Consider the following 16,970-nt stretch of genomic DNA (forward strand, 5'->3'; position numbering starts at 1 on the left):
GATGATAATTGCCATGCTTGTTGCCCTTTGGCATAAAGCTTGTCACACAAGTCTCTATACCTACATTATACACTCAAGTACCTTATCTATACACTCAAGTACCTATTGTATACATGATATAGACATTTATACTATGACTCATATATACAACATGATTCATATATACTACAACAAATAATGAATAGTCTCTCTGTTTTCCTCTGTGTAGTAGGATAATTTTCTCTTGGATTGGTTATCATCCTCTACAGGTATTATTTGAACCAAAACTATGGGACTACCTTTCTGACCAATTTAAACAGGAGTTCTGCAAGTTATAAAGCATGAGGCTCAAGGCCTTGAGCCTTTGCTAAATATTTATTTGCGAGTAGGAACATCTCCTGCTCTGAAACTCCCTGTATCCATTAACGGATATATATCTGATTTGTAGTTTTTTGCAGTCTGCATTTACCTTTAATAGTTGTATAGAGCGAAGGTACCATATATGAATGTAGAATTATCTCTCAAAACTTCGTAGGTACCATATAAACATCAGCCACTTGAAAAGATGTTCACTGTGACTCTGTGAGGGGATCTGTATACGTTGATGAAAAGGATGACAATGGTGGTCAGATGGGGCGAGAAGCAGGAAGATTCTACGGTGAAGAACTATTAGATTGGCGACCTGGCTACCTCCTTTCATGCCAGACCCATATCAAAGTCCACTGTCAGAACACCACCCAATAGCATACCTGTTGAACTCCTCGTTCTCATGGCCAACGACTTGGAGAGTCTATTGTCTATATTCAGGTCTCATTTCAGCTAGCTATGCGATTACCTTGCTGCCTACGCATTCTCTCTGCAACTTATATCTAACCTTTACATTGTTCTTCCTTTCTTACTTAACATCCTCCATCCGGTGTTCCAATTTACGCTAGAATAAAGGACATTAGGACACACAAGATCTCCTCTAGCTACTTGAACATGTGCAAGGTCTGATTATTATATGTATTATTAATTTGCAGAATAGATTTACATGTTCCAGTATGTTGTAATTGATCATTTCAAGATGTCAGGCATGTGAATCAAAATCTTCATCATTTTCTTCGTTTACTCAAATCCCTATTTCTTCAGGAGTACTTCTCCAATTCATCTCTAAATAAATCCCTTTCTAGACCTCTTAAAAACCAATCATGTTTATAGCAGTAACCCAATAAGGTTCAGATTATGCAATAATGAGCCACATTTTCATTTTCTAGATTCAAACTGTACTGTGAACAAAGTGAATATGGAAGGAAAAGCAACGAAACTTGGCCACGCAGCTACGTCAAGCTCACGATGGCCACACCTTCGTTCAAGGTACGTAGCAACAGAAACGATATATAAAAGAAGATCTTACATATGTTAAAAGGAGTTAAAGCCATAGCTGCATTTGAATAAGGTGGTCTTCTTTTCATAAAGAAATGCATCAATCATTAAAGTACACAATACACTCACCAAAGAATAATTCAGTGGAAGGTAGAGGGAGACAGTAGGTAGATTTGCCTTTTCTCTTTTAAAATGAAAATGGGCATCCTAGTGAAACAGTTATGTGGTGTTGACAAGCTGTTATCTCTCCCAACAAAGTACTTCAGTAAAACTAAACGGTGCATATGAGTTATATTTCGCATTTGAACTTGTGACACAAAAGTGAAGGAGATTTACAAGAACATTATTATTTTAATTCGAAGCATATATACTCATGTCGAGTTATCAAGCAATCACCAAATCTATATACAAAGGGTTTGGCGTCCAAATCCGATAAGATGGACAATACTTCGGTAACTGTAGCTGGTTAGCAAAGGCTGATCTCATCCAATAATAATAGGACATCTGTCCTCTTAGAATTTTTTTTTTTTTTTTTTTTTTGAAAGCTGTTGTAGCACCTAACGGAGAGAGTTCAATATAACGTGGAAGATCTTATCCAGAAAGCTGCAAACAAAATGTATTGTCATCTAAGATACATCTCCAATACCAACTGGCTTCTCCTTTGGATCCCGACATCTTCCTCCTTCATTTATAACCACCCTTCTCCTGAAAGGCTAGTCTCACTGATTAATTTCAAACCCAAAAACCAACTACCATAACTTTACTAGACCACTTTTACAGTTTTACCTATCACCCATGTTTTTGGGCAAATACATTGGTAATTCAACAATGTACTGAGAAAGCAGCAGAAAAGAAGAACCTTGGTGGCTACTGTCCCATTATAAGCAAACTAAACCAAACCCTTAACCAAAACGAAGAAGTAAAAACAAGCAATTCCATAAGAACTCTATATAATAGTGAAACAGTATGTCTGCATTAATTGAACATTTTGAACAAGAACATGAAAAGATGCGGCAGATTACTGCAAATTACTATTAAGTATAACAACGACCAAAACCTCAACATTAAACATGAAGTCAAATTTCAAAACAAAATTGAACCACCCAACATGAAGTCACAAAGCATAAATCGAATTCAAGACTGAAAGTAGACTCATTTGTTCTTCAATGGACCACCCAACATGGCAAGAGATACGAAAATTCTAAAAGGAGTGGACATATGTCCTTTTATTATTGGATTAGGTTAGCTTTTGCTAACCAGCTATGGTTAGTGAAGTATTGTCCTTAGCGTAACTCATTCACCAAAGTATAATTCAAAGGAAGGCAATGGGAGAAAGGAGAATGGTAGCCGCATCGATCTTTATATATTAGAATGCAGTCCGATCAATTTGGCGTGAACGAATGCTAATTTCTGCGAGTTTTTTGTCCTACCATTGTCCAAACCCTCCTCTCTAGCTCTCTCTCCTGCTATATCTACTTGAACTAGCTAGCATTCAGTTCTACTTATATAGAGTTCAGTGGATAGTGTATTAAACAAGGTTTCTGAGTTAAACCATGCATAACTCGGAGATAACTGTACAAGTACCCGAGAGGTTGGTTTCTTTTAATTCTAACTTCGTTTTCTTGTTCCCATTTAACATGATTTACATGTATTGTCGGTTCAAAATCCAAGCGTAGGGCTAAAGCACTGACGAATTCCCCGGCCGGCCAGTTACCCTGCGCTGCATAGGTTATCTAAAAGGAAGTGCTTAGGACCTTTATGTTGTTAACATTTATTATTGAAGTTCAGTTAGCTAACAACATGTCGTCTTTGAGTCGAACTCAAAATCTTTCACTTATACTAATTGGTTATCAATAAAGTAGAATTTCTTTAAAATGTACTAGTTTAATATTTTTCGGGTATAAATAGTAGTTGTGTCTGGAAATACTCAATATTTTATCTTAAACTGCACCATTGTCCCATATGAAAAGGACCTAATATATTCGTAATATTATGTACGTTTCATATTTTCTATAAGGTTATTTGATTTTTTTCCCCCCGATCTCCTTCTGCAGTCCAGTATCAAATTCAGAACCAACAAAAGGAAAATCTGTCATGAAAGATGTAGACGAAACAAGTCGAAAATGGCCAACAACAGAGGAAATTCTTGATCCTAAGCCAGTCCTTGAAAAGTGGAATACCATGTTTGTAATATCATGTCTCTTTGCTGTGTTACTGGATCCTTTGTTTCTCTACATTCCTCTAATCAACCAAGAGATGAAGTGCATTGCACTAGACAAAAACTTGAAGATAGCAGCTGTGGTTTTACGATCGATCACGGATCTCGTTTATATAGTGAAAATCATTTTTCAAATATATAAACTCGAGAAAGGTTGGTATTCGTCAAAGCATTTCACTTTTACTAATCACTCGTCCTTCATATATAGTAAAACTTCACAATCTTTATTTTGCAGTAACAGTTATGGCTATATGGAGGTCATACATCCTAATTGACATTTTAGCTATTGTCCCTATTCCACAGGTTAGTGATGCTATAAACTCTAAACCCTAAACTGTCCATGATATCAACAATGTTGCAAATATCAATTTTAACATGAAAAATAAACAATGGTGCAGTATTAGTTATGGAAAATATATACAATGAAGTTAAACTGAAAGGGAAAAAAAAAAAGTGATGATCTGAGCTTTTAGATTGAAATTTGGTGAGCAACACCCTCTTAGAAGCGGACGTCCGCACAAACGCAAAAGTGCGGATGTCCCTCCTCCAGCCTCGATCAGGCAGCGGTTCTAGGCGCTGCGGTTGCTGGACAAACCCTCTGGACATCCCGGACGGCGTCACCATCAAGGCGAAGGCTCAGCTGATCGGAATCGATGGTGTGCGAGGCGAGCTCATCTGAAACCATGGAAGCCCATCGAGGTCGACTTCGAACTCTTCATCGACAACTCCAGCAGCAAGCAGAGGCTCAACATCGAGGCTAGACCTGTAAATGGACCGGATTTTGATCCGGACCCGCTCCAGATCCGTGACTATTGAACGGGTTTGGATCGAAAGTTTTGATCCGTTGATCCGTTAATGATCCGAATCCGTTAACCCGTTTATTTAACGGATCAAATATGGATCTAGGTCGATCCGATCCGTTAATGATCCGGCCCGTTTTTGTAATAATAAAATATTATTTTTTTTATTAATATATTATTATTTTTAAAAAATATAAAATATAAAATATGAAGAATTTCTAATACAATTTTTTTGCAGAAATCTAAGGGACAGTCTATCACCCAAGATTCCAAAAAGCATTAAGAATTTTGATAATGTAATTCTACTTTTGGTGATACTTTTCATGTTGTTTTAATATTTTATTAATATCTTATGAGGTATCATGATATAAAATTAATATTACTATTTAAAATTTTAAAATATTTGAAATTATAACGGGTCAGATTAGCGGATCGGGTATCCGTTAATCCGGCGGATACCGATTTGGATCGAACTATCAACGATCCGCATGGTTAACGGAGCGGGTTTGGATCAAATTTTTTTTTTACGTAAACGGATTTGGATTTAGGTCGATCCGATCCATTTACAGGTCTAATCGAGGCCTGGTTCGGATCCGAAAATTGCAGCATCACCATCGCCGCCTGATTGAGTCCCGAGGAGGGACGCCCGCACTTTTGCGTCTGTGTGGACGTCCTCTTCTGAACGGCTCCGTACACAGACACACACACACATATAGGGCTCTTCTAATAAGGGATCTCTTTTTTTGGTCATTTTAAGGGATCTATTGCGGGACCCACTTTTTGATCGTATTTTGGCATCTCTACTCTGCCAATTTTCAGCCAAATTGATTATCGTTAAGGTATCGAACTAGATTAAATTAATGGAAGAACCAAATCTATCCAACCTAAACCGTTCATGTTCATAATTGTAAATCGCAGTTATGAATGTCTTAATGATTATCAATTTGGCTGAAAATTTGCAGAGATGATCTACTCATATATACCTAAAAACTGAACAGTTAAGATGTGAATATGTGATCGAAAAATGGGTCTAATGAGCGATCTCTTAAAATGGTAAAAAAAAAAGCTTCACCAATATTTGAAGTGCCCATAATACCCTTTAACTTAAAAATTAAAAACTCATTATAAAATTATATAAAATGGTTATTATAGTAAAATAAAAACATAAAAAGAAAAATAACAAAAAATTAAAGACATGGTAATTAACAAGAAAACTTCACTGTTCATCAATATAACACGTGCTTGCAGGGGTATGAGGCTGGTATATAAGAGAAGATTGTGAAATGCTTATATATCTATTATATGTCTTCTAAAAAAGAAAAGTTGAAAATTTTGGAATAAATGATCTTTGAATATTGAAATGTTTTGAAATATTTGATTATGAAAGGAACTGTAACAAAAAATAAAAAATAAAAAATTGGGCCCAGTACCATTTGGTCTAGTTGCATAGTCTCTCCTTCAAAAATAGGAGGTTGTGAGTTCGACTCACAAAATACTAGTTTTTAAGTTGTTTATCTGATAAAAAAAAATTGAGCCAATTACATATATGGTCATTTTTGAATGTTACATTATCCAACATGCCACCAACTTTTTTTTCCCTCATAAAGCCACCGGAATATAAATTGTCTTAAATTTTGGATATCAAAAATCAACATATTTGGAGCCACCAATCATTCTCTCTTTTCTCCTCTTCGGCACCTCCGGTCACCTGCCATAAAAGCTACTCTCCAAATTAGAGGGCCAAAAAAAAAAAAAAATTAAATGTCAACAAGCCTCTTTCTCCTCCTCCTCTACTAAAAGAGTTTTTCTATTGGGACCTCTATATTTGCTCATTTGACATCTCATCTCTTTACACCTCCTATTTGCTTTTTAGAAAGTAAAATTTGCTAAGTAAACCTCTTTCAAATACCTAACTGAACCTTACTCATAAAAGGAAATGTTTTCGAGCATAATTAAGGATGAGTTATAATGCTCCCATAATTATTTATTTACTAAACAAGTAACTTGACATTGTCAAAAAAAAAATCTGAGATAATTATTGAAAAAAGATAGTGTAACTAATTAACACAATATTATTAGACTTTTTTCAAGCTTAATATTTCATGCTTGGTTATGGATTTCCAAAGCTTAGTTTTTATGGTTTATGGTTGCTAAAGTTCTAGATAGGTTGCAAAATTAATTTATGGTTGCTTTATGTCCCTTGTTTCATGATCTTGTTACATGGATGAGAAAGACCTTTGTCTATTTTTTTTCTCTCTTGCACCATTATTTTATTTTTCTATAATTCACCAAGTAATTTTGAATGCATTTTCTCTTGATTTTTTTTTTCTTTGCAAGCTTTTATAAACAAAGAAAATAAGAAGTATGAAATGAGAACTAAACTGGAAACGAATAATAGAAATACTATAAATGTGTTTCTATTATTGTAAATATCTACAGAAGGAAAAAAAATATAAGTTTCCTTATTAATTTATAGTCTGTAACAGTCTTTTTATATAAGGATATATATATATATGTTATTTAATAATTAAAAAATAAAGGAGATGTAGTGAGTAGATTAAGAGGTCCCAAGAGAAACTCTCCTACTAAAACTAGCCTATCTTAAAGATTCTTATTCTTAAGCATGTCTTCTCCGCTTAGTTAAATAATTGAATCAAGTCCTGTGACTTTGGCTAAGTTGGCGGGTCAAATTCGTTGGCCGCATGAACTATTTCTTTTATTTCCCCAAGTAGCTTTCACAGTTCAGATCCACCACCAAATCTTTATTCTCAGCACCACACTCCCTTGATGTCTCAAAAGCTCTGAAACCATCAAAGCAGACAACTTTACCAAAACCCAGAAACGCAAAGAGATAGAAGAAGCTTTCAGATCTAGCCATGGAAGGAAGTGTGAAGATGCTCAATGATCTATCCAAGAAGACCCACCTGTATTAGACAGAGCCTTGGTCTCTTACTTCTCTGAAACCCCACTTCATATAGCTGGGGTCGTCGGAAACGTCTACGCCAGTTGGCTCCACGTCAGAGTTAATTATCTGGCGTCGCCGCTGCAGAGCTTCACCAACGTCTGCCATTGTGCTGTTTCTGATACAGCACAATCATGCTGAGTAGCCCCCCGGGGGGGGCTAGAGAGAGGGAGAGGGAGAGAGTTGATGCTGAGGAACAACTATTCACACCACAACTCCACTTTTATCTCTCAATATTTAGTTTTGCAACAATTTATTTTATATACAGATTGCTAAGCAAATTACTATTCACTCCTTGTACTTTGGGCGCGTCGACAGTTCAGTCCCTAACATTCTAATTTTAACAAATAACTCCACAGACATTCAAATTTCACACAATTTGGTCCAAAATAACTATTTTACCCCTCACTTCTTCTTTTTTATTTTTTTGGTCATTTTTCTGCTTCTCTCTCACTCACTCTCTCTCACCTCAAAGCGAAAACCAACCTGATCTGAAAACCAGTAGATCCCAGTGAAGTCGCCACCTAATCCTGCGCCTCTTCCTCTCCTCCAAAACCCTATTCGCTTCCCGCCAAACCCACCGCAGCCTCTCCCACCTCATCTGCATCTTCCCTTAGGACCCCGCCCTCTCCGGATCCTACCTCTTCGACCCTCGCCACCTCGCCTGGTGCCCCCTCCCCCCATGCCCTGTAACCCCCACGTCTACAGCCTCTGCAACTTTACCTCCGTCGCGATCGGGCCCCACCTTGACGGCTCTCTCTTCGACACGAGCTCCTTCCTAATCGATCGCCCCACGCAGTTGTCGGCGGTGTTCCGGTTTGACTTCACCACCACCACCTGGGAGTACCACGCACCAATGCTAACCTCGCGCCGGAGCTTCGCGTGTGCGAAGGTTCTGGATTCCGACCAGATCATCGTCGCCGGAGGCGGTTCCCGCCACACCATGTTCAGCGCAGCCGGGAGCAGGATGACCTCGGTGGAAAGGTATGATATATGTAGAGACGAGTGGGTGGCCATGGAAGGGCTGCCGAGCTTTCGGGCCTGGTGTGTGGGGTTCTTTGCTGGAGATGTGGAGGAGAGGGAGTTTTGGGTGATGGGCGGGTACGGCCAGGCTAGGACTATATCGGAGGTGGTGTCGGTGGATGAGTATTACCAGAATGCGGTGGTAATGGAATTGACGAATCGGAATAGTGATGGCATGTGGAGGGAGACAGGTTGATAATGAGGTTGATCCTGCACAACCTGGTGTGTTCATGCTTGATAGGAATGATATATTCAGGTAACTTTGCTAACCTCTAGCCGAAATATATATTTGTTATGGTCTTTGGAATTCGATGTAGATGAAGTTCAGTTTCGTGTGTAAAGTTTTAGTTGGAATTTTAGATTACTGTAAACAATAGGCTTATTGGGTTTGAAATGTTGTTGTAAGTCCTTGTAATGGGAGTGTAAGCATTTTGTGCAACTGCAACGAAATGAGGATTACAAAATGAATGAAGGAGATTAGGAAGAAATTCTCTGTATATGAAGGATTAAGGAATTTAGTAGTCAGGAGTTAGATTGAATGATCAGGCGAGTTGGTGAGAGAAGAGAGAGAGACAGAGACAGAGAGAGAAGAGAGGGAGGAAAAAAAAAAGAAAAAGAAAGGAAGTGAGGGGTAAAATGGTCATTTTGGATCAAATTGTGTGAAATTTGAATGTCTGGAGAGTTATTTGTTAAAATTAGAATGTTTAGGACTGAACTGTCGACGCACCCAAAGTACAAGGTGTGACCAGTAATTTGCCCTATATATATCACAAATAAGACAAAACTTGGACAAGTTATAGAGCATTTTTAGGAGACACGTTTACATTTTATTTTATTATTAGTTAATTGTTATGTTAGTTGTTTGTGACTGTATCATTCCTCATTTATTGATGATTATGTTTACATAACCTATGAGATATGATGCAAGAATATAGTCATCTTTTCACACCCACACTCAAAATTATGCTAAACTACCTTTAAAGTTAGATCTAATGATAGAGATTAAAACAATTCAAACCTAAAAGTAATTTTTTTCACTGGATCTAAATCTAAGAGTTATTGAGTATAATTTCCTTATTTAGTTACTGAACATGTGAGACTACCCAAAATGAGCTAGTATATATCAGTAAACTAGTAACTACCACTAGATCATTAAGATGAACCAGGCCAACTAATGATTTTATTTATTGATTCAAATCATTCAATAGTGTGCTAGACCATATATAGTTAGATTTCACTGAAGAAATTGTTTTTTTTTTTTTTACCAGGTAGTAATCCTAATTTACTTTACAAAAATGAGTGGCTCGAGATCAATGAATACTAGGAAGTTCTTGAACTTTCTTGTTCTATTTCAATATGTTCCACGAGTCATTCGCATTTATCTCGCATGTAAGGAATCCGAAAATTCTCCTAAAGGAAGGTTTGGATTATGGATTACAGGTGGACTCAATTTTCTTATGTACATCTTTGTCAGTCATGTAAGTTCTACTCTTGTTTTTAAGTCAAATAAATGTTAAAATGGAGTATCAATTTTGGATGGACACTTTGATTTATTTTGTAGTTATAAGTTTTAGGAATATTCCATCAATATGTTCCATGAGGATACGTAGTACAATAGATTTTGAAGTGAGACGTTACTACCTATTCGGTTTCCTTCCTACCATATAGATTGGAGTTAGACTTTTTCACATTATTGAAATTATATTTGCAGTCTAATAATTGACTACCTATTGTCTTTTGGTGTTGTTAGATTCTTGGAGGCTTGTGGTACTTTTTTTCTGTTCAGCGAATGATAGGTTGCTGGGAATATGCCTGTCGAAATGAAGATGGATGTAAAACTAGTACTTTTAACTGTCATGATCATCGTACCAATGGAAATATCAAATTGCTAAATGATTCATGCCCCATAAATCCATCAAATGCAAAGATCTTTGACTTTGGCATATTTCTCGATGCTCTTCAATCCGATTTAATTGGATCAACAGATTATTCACAAAAGTTATCAAATTGTTTTTGGTGGAGTCTACGAAATTTGAGGTTAGTATAGAGCCCAACCTACATTAGGAAGTACTGTAGTGTGTTTAACTAATTTTTGAAACACATTGAATTTCTTATTTACTCAATTCAGAGTTGTATCTTATATATATATATAAAATCTTGCTTAGGTGCGGATATCTGTACCTAAGCAAAAGGTACGGATTTCCGGTTTTTACCCACTTTTTTATCACACATTTACATCTTAACCGTTCAGTTTTTAGGTCATAATGTATAGATCATCTCTACAAATTTTAAGCCAAATTGATGATCATTAAGGCATCCAAAACTGCAATTTACACAAACGAACCGAATCTGTTGAACCGGAACCGTTCGTGTTCATTGTTGTAAATTGCAGTTTTGAATGCCTTAACGATCATCAATTTGGCTGAAATTTTGTAGAGATGATCTATACATTAGGACCTAAAAACTGAACGGTTAAGATGTAAATGTGTGATCCAAAAGTGGGTAAAAACCGGAAATCCACACCTAAGCAAAAGATGCGGATATCCGCACCTGAGAAGCCCTGTATATATATATATATATATAGATCATTAAGTGAACCAATCAAATCTGTCAAACTTGAACCGTTCATACTTATAATCTTAAGTCGTCATTTTGAATGCCTTAACGATAATCAATTTGACTGAAAATTTGCATAAGTGATCTACATATTAGGACCCAAAAACTGAACGGTTAAGATGCCAAAATATGATCGAAAAGTTGGTCTAATGCTCTATCCCTAGAAAAGACCAAAAAAAAATGATCGCTCAATAAATATATATATATATATATATATATATATATATATGTGTGTGTGTGTGTTTGTGTAACTCCAAATTGATTAGACTGTATATACACTTTGATTTATTTTGTAGTTATAAGTTTTAGGATTATTCCCTCAATATGTTCCATGATGGTACGTAGTACAATAGATTTTGAAGTGAGACGTTACTACCTATTCAGTTTCCTTCCAACCATATAGATTGGAGTTAAAACTTTTTCACATTTTGAAATTATATTTACAGTCTAATAACTCCATATATATATATATATATATATATATATATATATATATATATATATATATAATTGCAAATTTTCAGCCGAATTGATGATCATTAAGACATCCAACACTGTAATTTACACGAACGGTTTAGGTTAAACAGATTCGATTCGTTTGTGTAAATTGCAGTTTTGGATGCCTTAACAATTATCAATTTGCAGAGATGATCTACTCATATATACTTAAAACCTGAACTGTTAAGATGTGAATATGTGATCGAAAAGTGGTCAAAATATGGAAATCTGTTCCTTAAACTAAGTTAAGGACTATATATATAATCTTGCTCTTCTAACAAGACCACTAAAATAAGGACTAGTTCAGGACTTTCTAATCAATAGTTTAGGAGACCCACTTTTCAATTACATTATGACAAATCAACCGTTAGATGTTTATGTATGCTAATTGTTAAGGTACCGAACTAGATCAAATCAATTGACGAACCAAATCTGTCAAACATGGAACCGTTCATGTTCATAACTGATAAATCATGATTATGAATGGCATAATGATTTTCAATTTGGTTGAAAAATTGCATAAATGATCTACACATAAATATCTAAATATCTAACAGTTTATTTACATAAATGTGAACGAAAAGTTGGTCTAACACAAAAGTCATCAATTAGTCCTCATTTTAGTGATCCTCATTAGAAGGGCTACACACACATATATAACCGAAATTGTTTCATTTCAATTTTGCAGTTCTCTTGGTTCAAACCTCCAACCCAGTATTAATACATGGGAAAACCTGTTTGCGGCTTTTACTTCAATTACTGGCTTGCTACTATTTCTTTATCTCATTGGAAATGTACAGGTTGGTCGTACTTTTAAAATCTCTTCTCTATTAATGCAAGAGTATATAGCATCACCATTTAACCCACCTATTATGTATTTTCGAATAGAACAAAATTAGGAAGTATAGCTGAAGAAAATAATAATAGGTTCCGCTTATATAAAAGCAGAGTGTAAATAGTAAAATATATGGCAAAGTGGAGTGTCAATATAACTTCCTTATTATAATCATCAGATACATTTTATATATGTACAGTGACCTGAACCTAGGTACTTGTTTGTGCCATATATAGATGATTATGCAGTTGGAAACAGCAACGAGATGGAAGGGGGAAGTTAAAGAGATGATGACAATAGAACGGAAGACGAAAATTGAACGAAAGCAGGGTCCAGTGGTAGGCCGATGGCTGACTAAAAATGGTCTTCCTATGCATTTTAAATCCAAGATCATGAAAACTCTAGTACAAGTGATACTTGACCAAAACAGGGATGTTGATGAGGATGATATCCACTCTATTCTGTCCGCAAGATTTCAAACGGACATGAAAAGATATAAGGAGAAGATGGAAGAGATTGACACGTGGTTATCCGAAAATGCTCTCCCTATGCGTTTTAAGTCGGAGATCATGGAAAAAATTGTGCCTGAACTTGAAGAAAATATGGATGTTGATGTGAAGAATATCCTCTCTATTCTTCCCCTGAAACTTCAAAGGGATATCAGTGTTTATAAGAAGAACCTGGAACATGCAAGTCGCAAGATAGAGTTGTGGTTATCCGTAAATTACCTCCCTATGCGTCTTAAGTCGGAGATCATGGAAAAAGTTGTGCAACCTGCACTTGAAGAAAATAAGGATGTTGATGTGAAGAATATCTTCTCTATTCTTCCCCTGAAACTTCAATGGGATATCTGGGTTTATAAAAAGAAGCTGGAACATGCAAGTCGCGAGATAGAGTTGTGGTTATCCGAAAATGCTCTCCCTATGCGTTTCAAGTCGGAGATCATGGAAAAAGTTGTGCAACCTGAACTTGAAGAAAATAGGGATGTTGATATGAAGAATATCCTCTCTATTCTTTCCCCGAAAATTCGAAGCGATATCTGGGTTTATAAGCAGAACCTGGAACAGGAAAGTCGCAAGATAGAGTTGTGGTTATCCGAAAATTACCTCCCTATGCGTTTCAAGTCGGAGATCATGGAAAAAGTTGTGCAACCTGAACTTGAAGAAAACAGGGTTGTAGATGTGAATAAGCTTCTCACTATGCTTCCCTCTCAACTTGGATTTTATATCGAAAGTTGGATGCAGAAGATGCGGGAGAAAGAAGAAGAGATAAATATGTGGTTGTCTAAAAATGGCTTGCCTGAGAATTTAAAGCCAGACATCATGAAGACGGTTCAGGTAAATTTTGAAGAAAACAAGGATGTTGATGTGGAGAATATCCTCTCTATTCTTCCCGTGTCACTTCAAGAGCGTATCAGAGGAGTTAAAAAATTTGACCGGAAGGTACATTTGTGGCTGAGTGAAAATGGCTTGCCTGAGAATTTAAAGTCAGACATCATGAAGGCGGTTAATTTTGAAGAAAACAAGGATGTTGATGTGAAGAATATCCTCTCTATTCTTCCCGTGCCACTTCAAGTGCGTATCAGAGTTACAAAATTTGACCAGAAGGTAGATCTGTGGCTGATTAAAAATGGCATCCCTACAACAGAGAAGTCATATATCATGAAGGAGTTTCGAGTAGAACTTGAAAAAGATGGGGATGTTGATATGGAGAATTTCCTCTCCATTTATCAAAGAAAACTCGAACAACATATGCCTTTAAATAGGCTGAAGAAGGTAAACTCCCTCCACCTGTAATTTTTTTGTACCCTGCAGTTTAAATCTTCACAACCAATTTGCATGTTAGACAGTATAATGCTTATTTAGTGTCTATTTGTTTAAATAACCTCCGATATCTAATCGTAGGTGAAATTACTGGAAAAATTGGATGAAAGAGTGTTGGAAGCAATTTGTGAGCATCTCAAGCCTGTGGAGTATGATATGACCGTGCCTATTATTCGGGAGGGTCAACCACTTAAAATGATACTCTTCGTGCAAGGATTTGTATACACTAATCCCAACAAAAATAAGGGTTTCCATGCCGATGGTAAAATATGGGGAGAAGAACTTCTTGTTTGGCCATCATCGACCTCCTTTCCTGCTGTATTACCCAAAGCAACTGAGTCTCTTTTCTCCAATTTTGGAACTAGATCCCTTGTCCTCACCGCCAGCGATATGGAGAATATAGGCTGTGAATACAGGCCACAGTTTGATCTACTTACCTCTCACTGGTTGACTATGCTAAAGAAAGTAAGTCCCTGTACTAACAAGCATGTTGTCTTATCCATCCTACTGTCCTAGACTCCTGGTATAATAATAAGATGTCGCTTATTAGACTTTTAATGTTCGATTTATCAATATATATAATTCAGGTGCCTAAGCTTGAACGTATGGATGAAGAAGTGCTTAAAGCTATCTTTCTGCATCTTAAGCAGAATTCGAGTGCAGTATATCATTGCATAGAGAATCGACCATTTCAATCCATGAATTTCATCACTGAGGGATATATAAAATTCACAAGAGATACTGATTGCCGTTTTGAACTTATCCGTAGTCATGGAGAAGTTTTTGGAGAAGAACTCCTAGATTGGGTGTTAGATCCGTTATTTCCTGCCTTAACCCCCTTGTCCACTTACACTGCCTATACTAACAGGGAAGCTGTTGTGCTGTCTATCACTGCGGAGGAATTGAAGAGTGTAGCTTCTGAATTCGAATCGTACTTCAGCACATTCCGAAAGGAATCTCAGCCAGATCTTTTGACTTTTGTTGGGATGACTCTGTTAAAAGAAGTAAGTTAATTTCCTGGCTGGTTCACTTCCTACCTAGCTAGCCTCGCCATGCATTGTAATCAAGACTTCAATATTTCTAAACAATTAATTCTACTTTCTCTAACCCTGTGTGCGCAATTATGTGTACAGGTGCCAAAACTTAAGACCATGGACGAAGAAGTTTTGAAAGCAATTTCTCAGCATCTTAAGATCCAGCAGTATGGTAAATATGAGAAAATCATTGACCAAGGAAAACCACTTGACAGGATGTTGTTCCTTCTGAGGGGAGAACTTCTCTATTATGGTCCTACTTCCAGAGCGCAAAATGTAGGACTATTCTTTGGAGAAAAACTAATAGATTGGCTACCAAGGTGTTCTGATGCTACCATACCCTTGTCAGAATATAGTGTCACAACACCATTCGACAGTGAAAAGGCTCTCGTGCTCATTCTCATGGCCAACGATTTGAAGAGAGTAGTGTCTGAATTCAAGTCGCGTTTCAGCTAGCCAGACGATCACCTTGCTGCCTACTATTCTCAGCGTCTTGCCGGCCCTTTCATTTTTCTTTCTTTCCCACTTAACATCCTCCTTCCAGTTTTCAATTTGCGCTCAGAAAGGAGGCCAACTACGACACTCACAAGATCTCCTGTAGCAACGGTGAACATGAGCAGTTCTCAGTACATGTAATTAATTTGCAGAATCAACTTATCCTTTTCATGCTAATTGATCTTCGTTTATTTGTATGGAATGGATTCAATGAAAGGGAAATTCGTCCAAACAGTGTCTGAACTTTTCCAGACTATTAATTTTCATACCTATACTTTGAAAAATGTCATAATGGTACCTGAAGTTTTGGCCCCGACCTAATTTCTGTACCTAGCAACAGTAAAGTCGTCAAGGGCGTTAAATTTTGAGGGGTAAATCTGGAACTTCAGGTATTCTCAAGGGAAAATCTTCTAAACAGTGTCTAAACTTTTTCAGACTATTAATTTTCATACCTATACTTTGAAAAATATCAAAATGGTACCTGACGATTTAAGCCTGACCCAATATTCATACCTAGGAACAGTAAAACGGTTGACTCCGTTGAACAGTACCAGAAAAGTATGCCAATAACTACCGTTGGGTTCAAACATTGCCCCCCAGACCTCGAAGTCGAAGTCAAAGGTCTTTGTCTTACCTCAGTTGAGAGCAGAACTCAGCTACCTACCTCAGTTTTCTATCAGGAGAAAAAATTGAACTCGGGTTCTTTACTCCTAACAGAAGCTCTGGTACAAGAAGATATGTTGGAATTCGCTATTACAGATCGAATCCACAATGTGAGGCGTCAACCACCCAATTATTCCCTCTCAGTGATGGCTTCGCCGGCAACGCGATCTTCTCCAGCATCTTCTCTGCTTCGATTTCAATCAAAAATCCCAAAACCCACAATCCAAAAAATCAAATTCAATTATTTGCAGCTGAAATCAATTTCAATTTTTCTTTTTTTGATGGGTTTGGGAGAAGACAACAGAGAAGAAGCATTGAAAGTGGAATTACCAAAATTTCAGATTCCTTTGCTATCAGACTCGTCGGATTCCAACATAAAGCATTGAAATTTCCTTGTGCATCCACCCGAATAATCTCCATGATTCCAATTATCTGGTGAACTAGGCTTAAAACCGAGCAAACACTTGCAAACCAAACCATTTTTGCTGTTATAGCTACCAAAATTTCCACATGCATCTACCTAATCACGACTTTTCTTTCCTTCTTCTCTGTTGTCTTCTCCCAAACCCATCAAAAAAAGAAAAATTGAAATTGATTTCAGCTGCAAATAATTGAATTTGATTTTTTGGATTGTGGGTTTTGGGATTTTTGATTGAAAT

At 36.8% G+C, this 16,970-nt stretch overlaps 2 protein-coding genes across 3 annotated transcripts; both read left to right on the forward strand.

Annotated features, from left to right (window-relative positions):
• The first annotated feature begins 2,753 nt into the window (after positions 1-2,753).
• Positions 2,754-15,870, forward strand: LOC133717616 (uncharacterized). Of its 2 annotated transcripts, XM_062144328.1 has the most exons (10): positions 2,754-2,935; positions 3,399-3,715; positions 3,798-3,865; positions 9,616-9,825; positions 10,098-10,384; positions 12,150-12,261; positions 12,533-14,071; positions 14,201-14,584; positions 14,707-15,123; positions 15,253-15,870. In XM_062144328.1, exons 1-10 carry the CDS (start codon positions 2,898-2,900, stop codon positions 15,607-15,609), a joined length of 3,729 nt encoding a protein of 1,242 aa, XP_062000312.1. In that variant the 5' UTR covers positions 2,754-2,897; the 3' UTR covers positions 15,610-15,870. The 2 variants fall into 2 exon arrangements, with proteins under 2 accessions (XP_062000312.1, XP_062000313.1); XM_062144329.1 differs by lacking the exons at positions 2,754-2,935; positions 3,399-3,715; positions 3,798-3,865 and adding an exon at positions 8,468-8,603 and having other exon boundaries at positions 9,788-9,825.
• On the forward strand, positions 8,007-8,543 carry LOC133717617 (F-box/kelch-repeat protein OR23-like). The gene has a single exon (XM_062144330.1). It carries the CDS (start codon positions 8,007-8,009, stop codon positions 8,541-8,543), a length of 537 nt encoding a protein of 178 aa, XP_062000314.1.
• Positions 15,871-16,970: the final 1,100 nt, after the last annotated feature.

The sequence above is a fragment of the Rosa rugosa genome, chromosome 6 (assembly GCF_958449725.1).
Source record: "Rosa rugosa chromosome 6, drRosRugo1.1, whole genome shotgun sequence".
NCBI lineage: Eukaryota > Viridiplantae > Streptophyta > Magnoliopsida > Rosales > Rosaceae > Rosa > Rosa rugosa.

Excerpts from the sequence above, each read along its gene's own strand:
- LOC133717616 (XM_062144328.1), top strand. The coding sequence starts at position 2,898 with ATGCATAACTCGGAGATAACTGTACAAGTACCCGAGAG. Across the intron at positions 2,936-3,398 it reads ACTGTACAAGTACCCGAGAG|TCCAGTATCAAATTCAGAAC; the intron begins GTTGGTTTCTTT and ends CTCCTTCTGCAG. Across the intron at positions 15,124-15,252 it reads GGATGACTCTGTTAAAAGAA|GTGCCAAAACTTAAGACCAT; the intron begins GTAAGTTAATTT and ends TTATGTGTACAG.
- LOC133717617 (XM_062144330.1), top strand. The coding sequence starts at position 8,007 with ATGCCCTGTAACCCCCACGTCTACAGCCTCTGCAACTTTACCTCCGTC.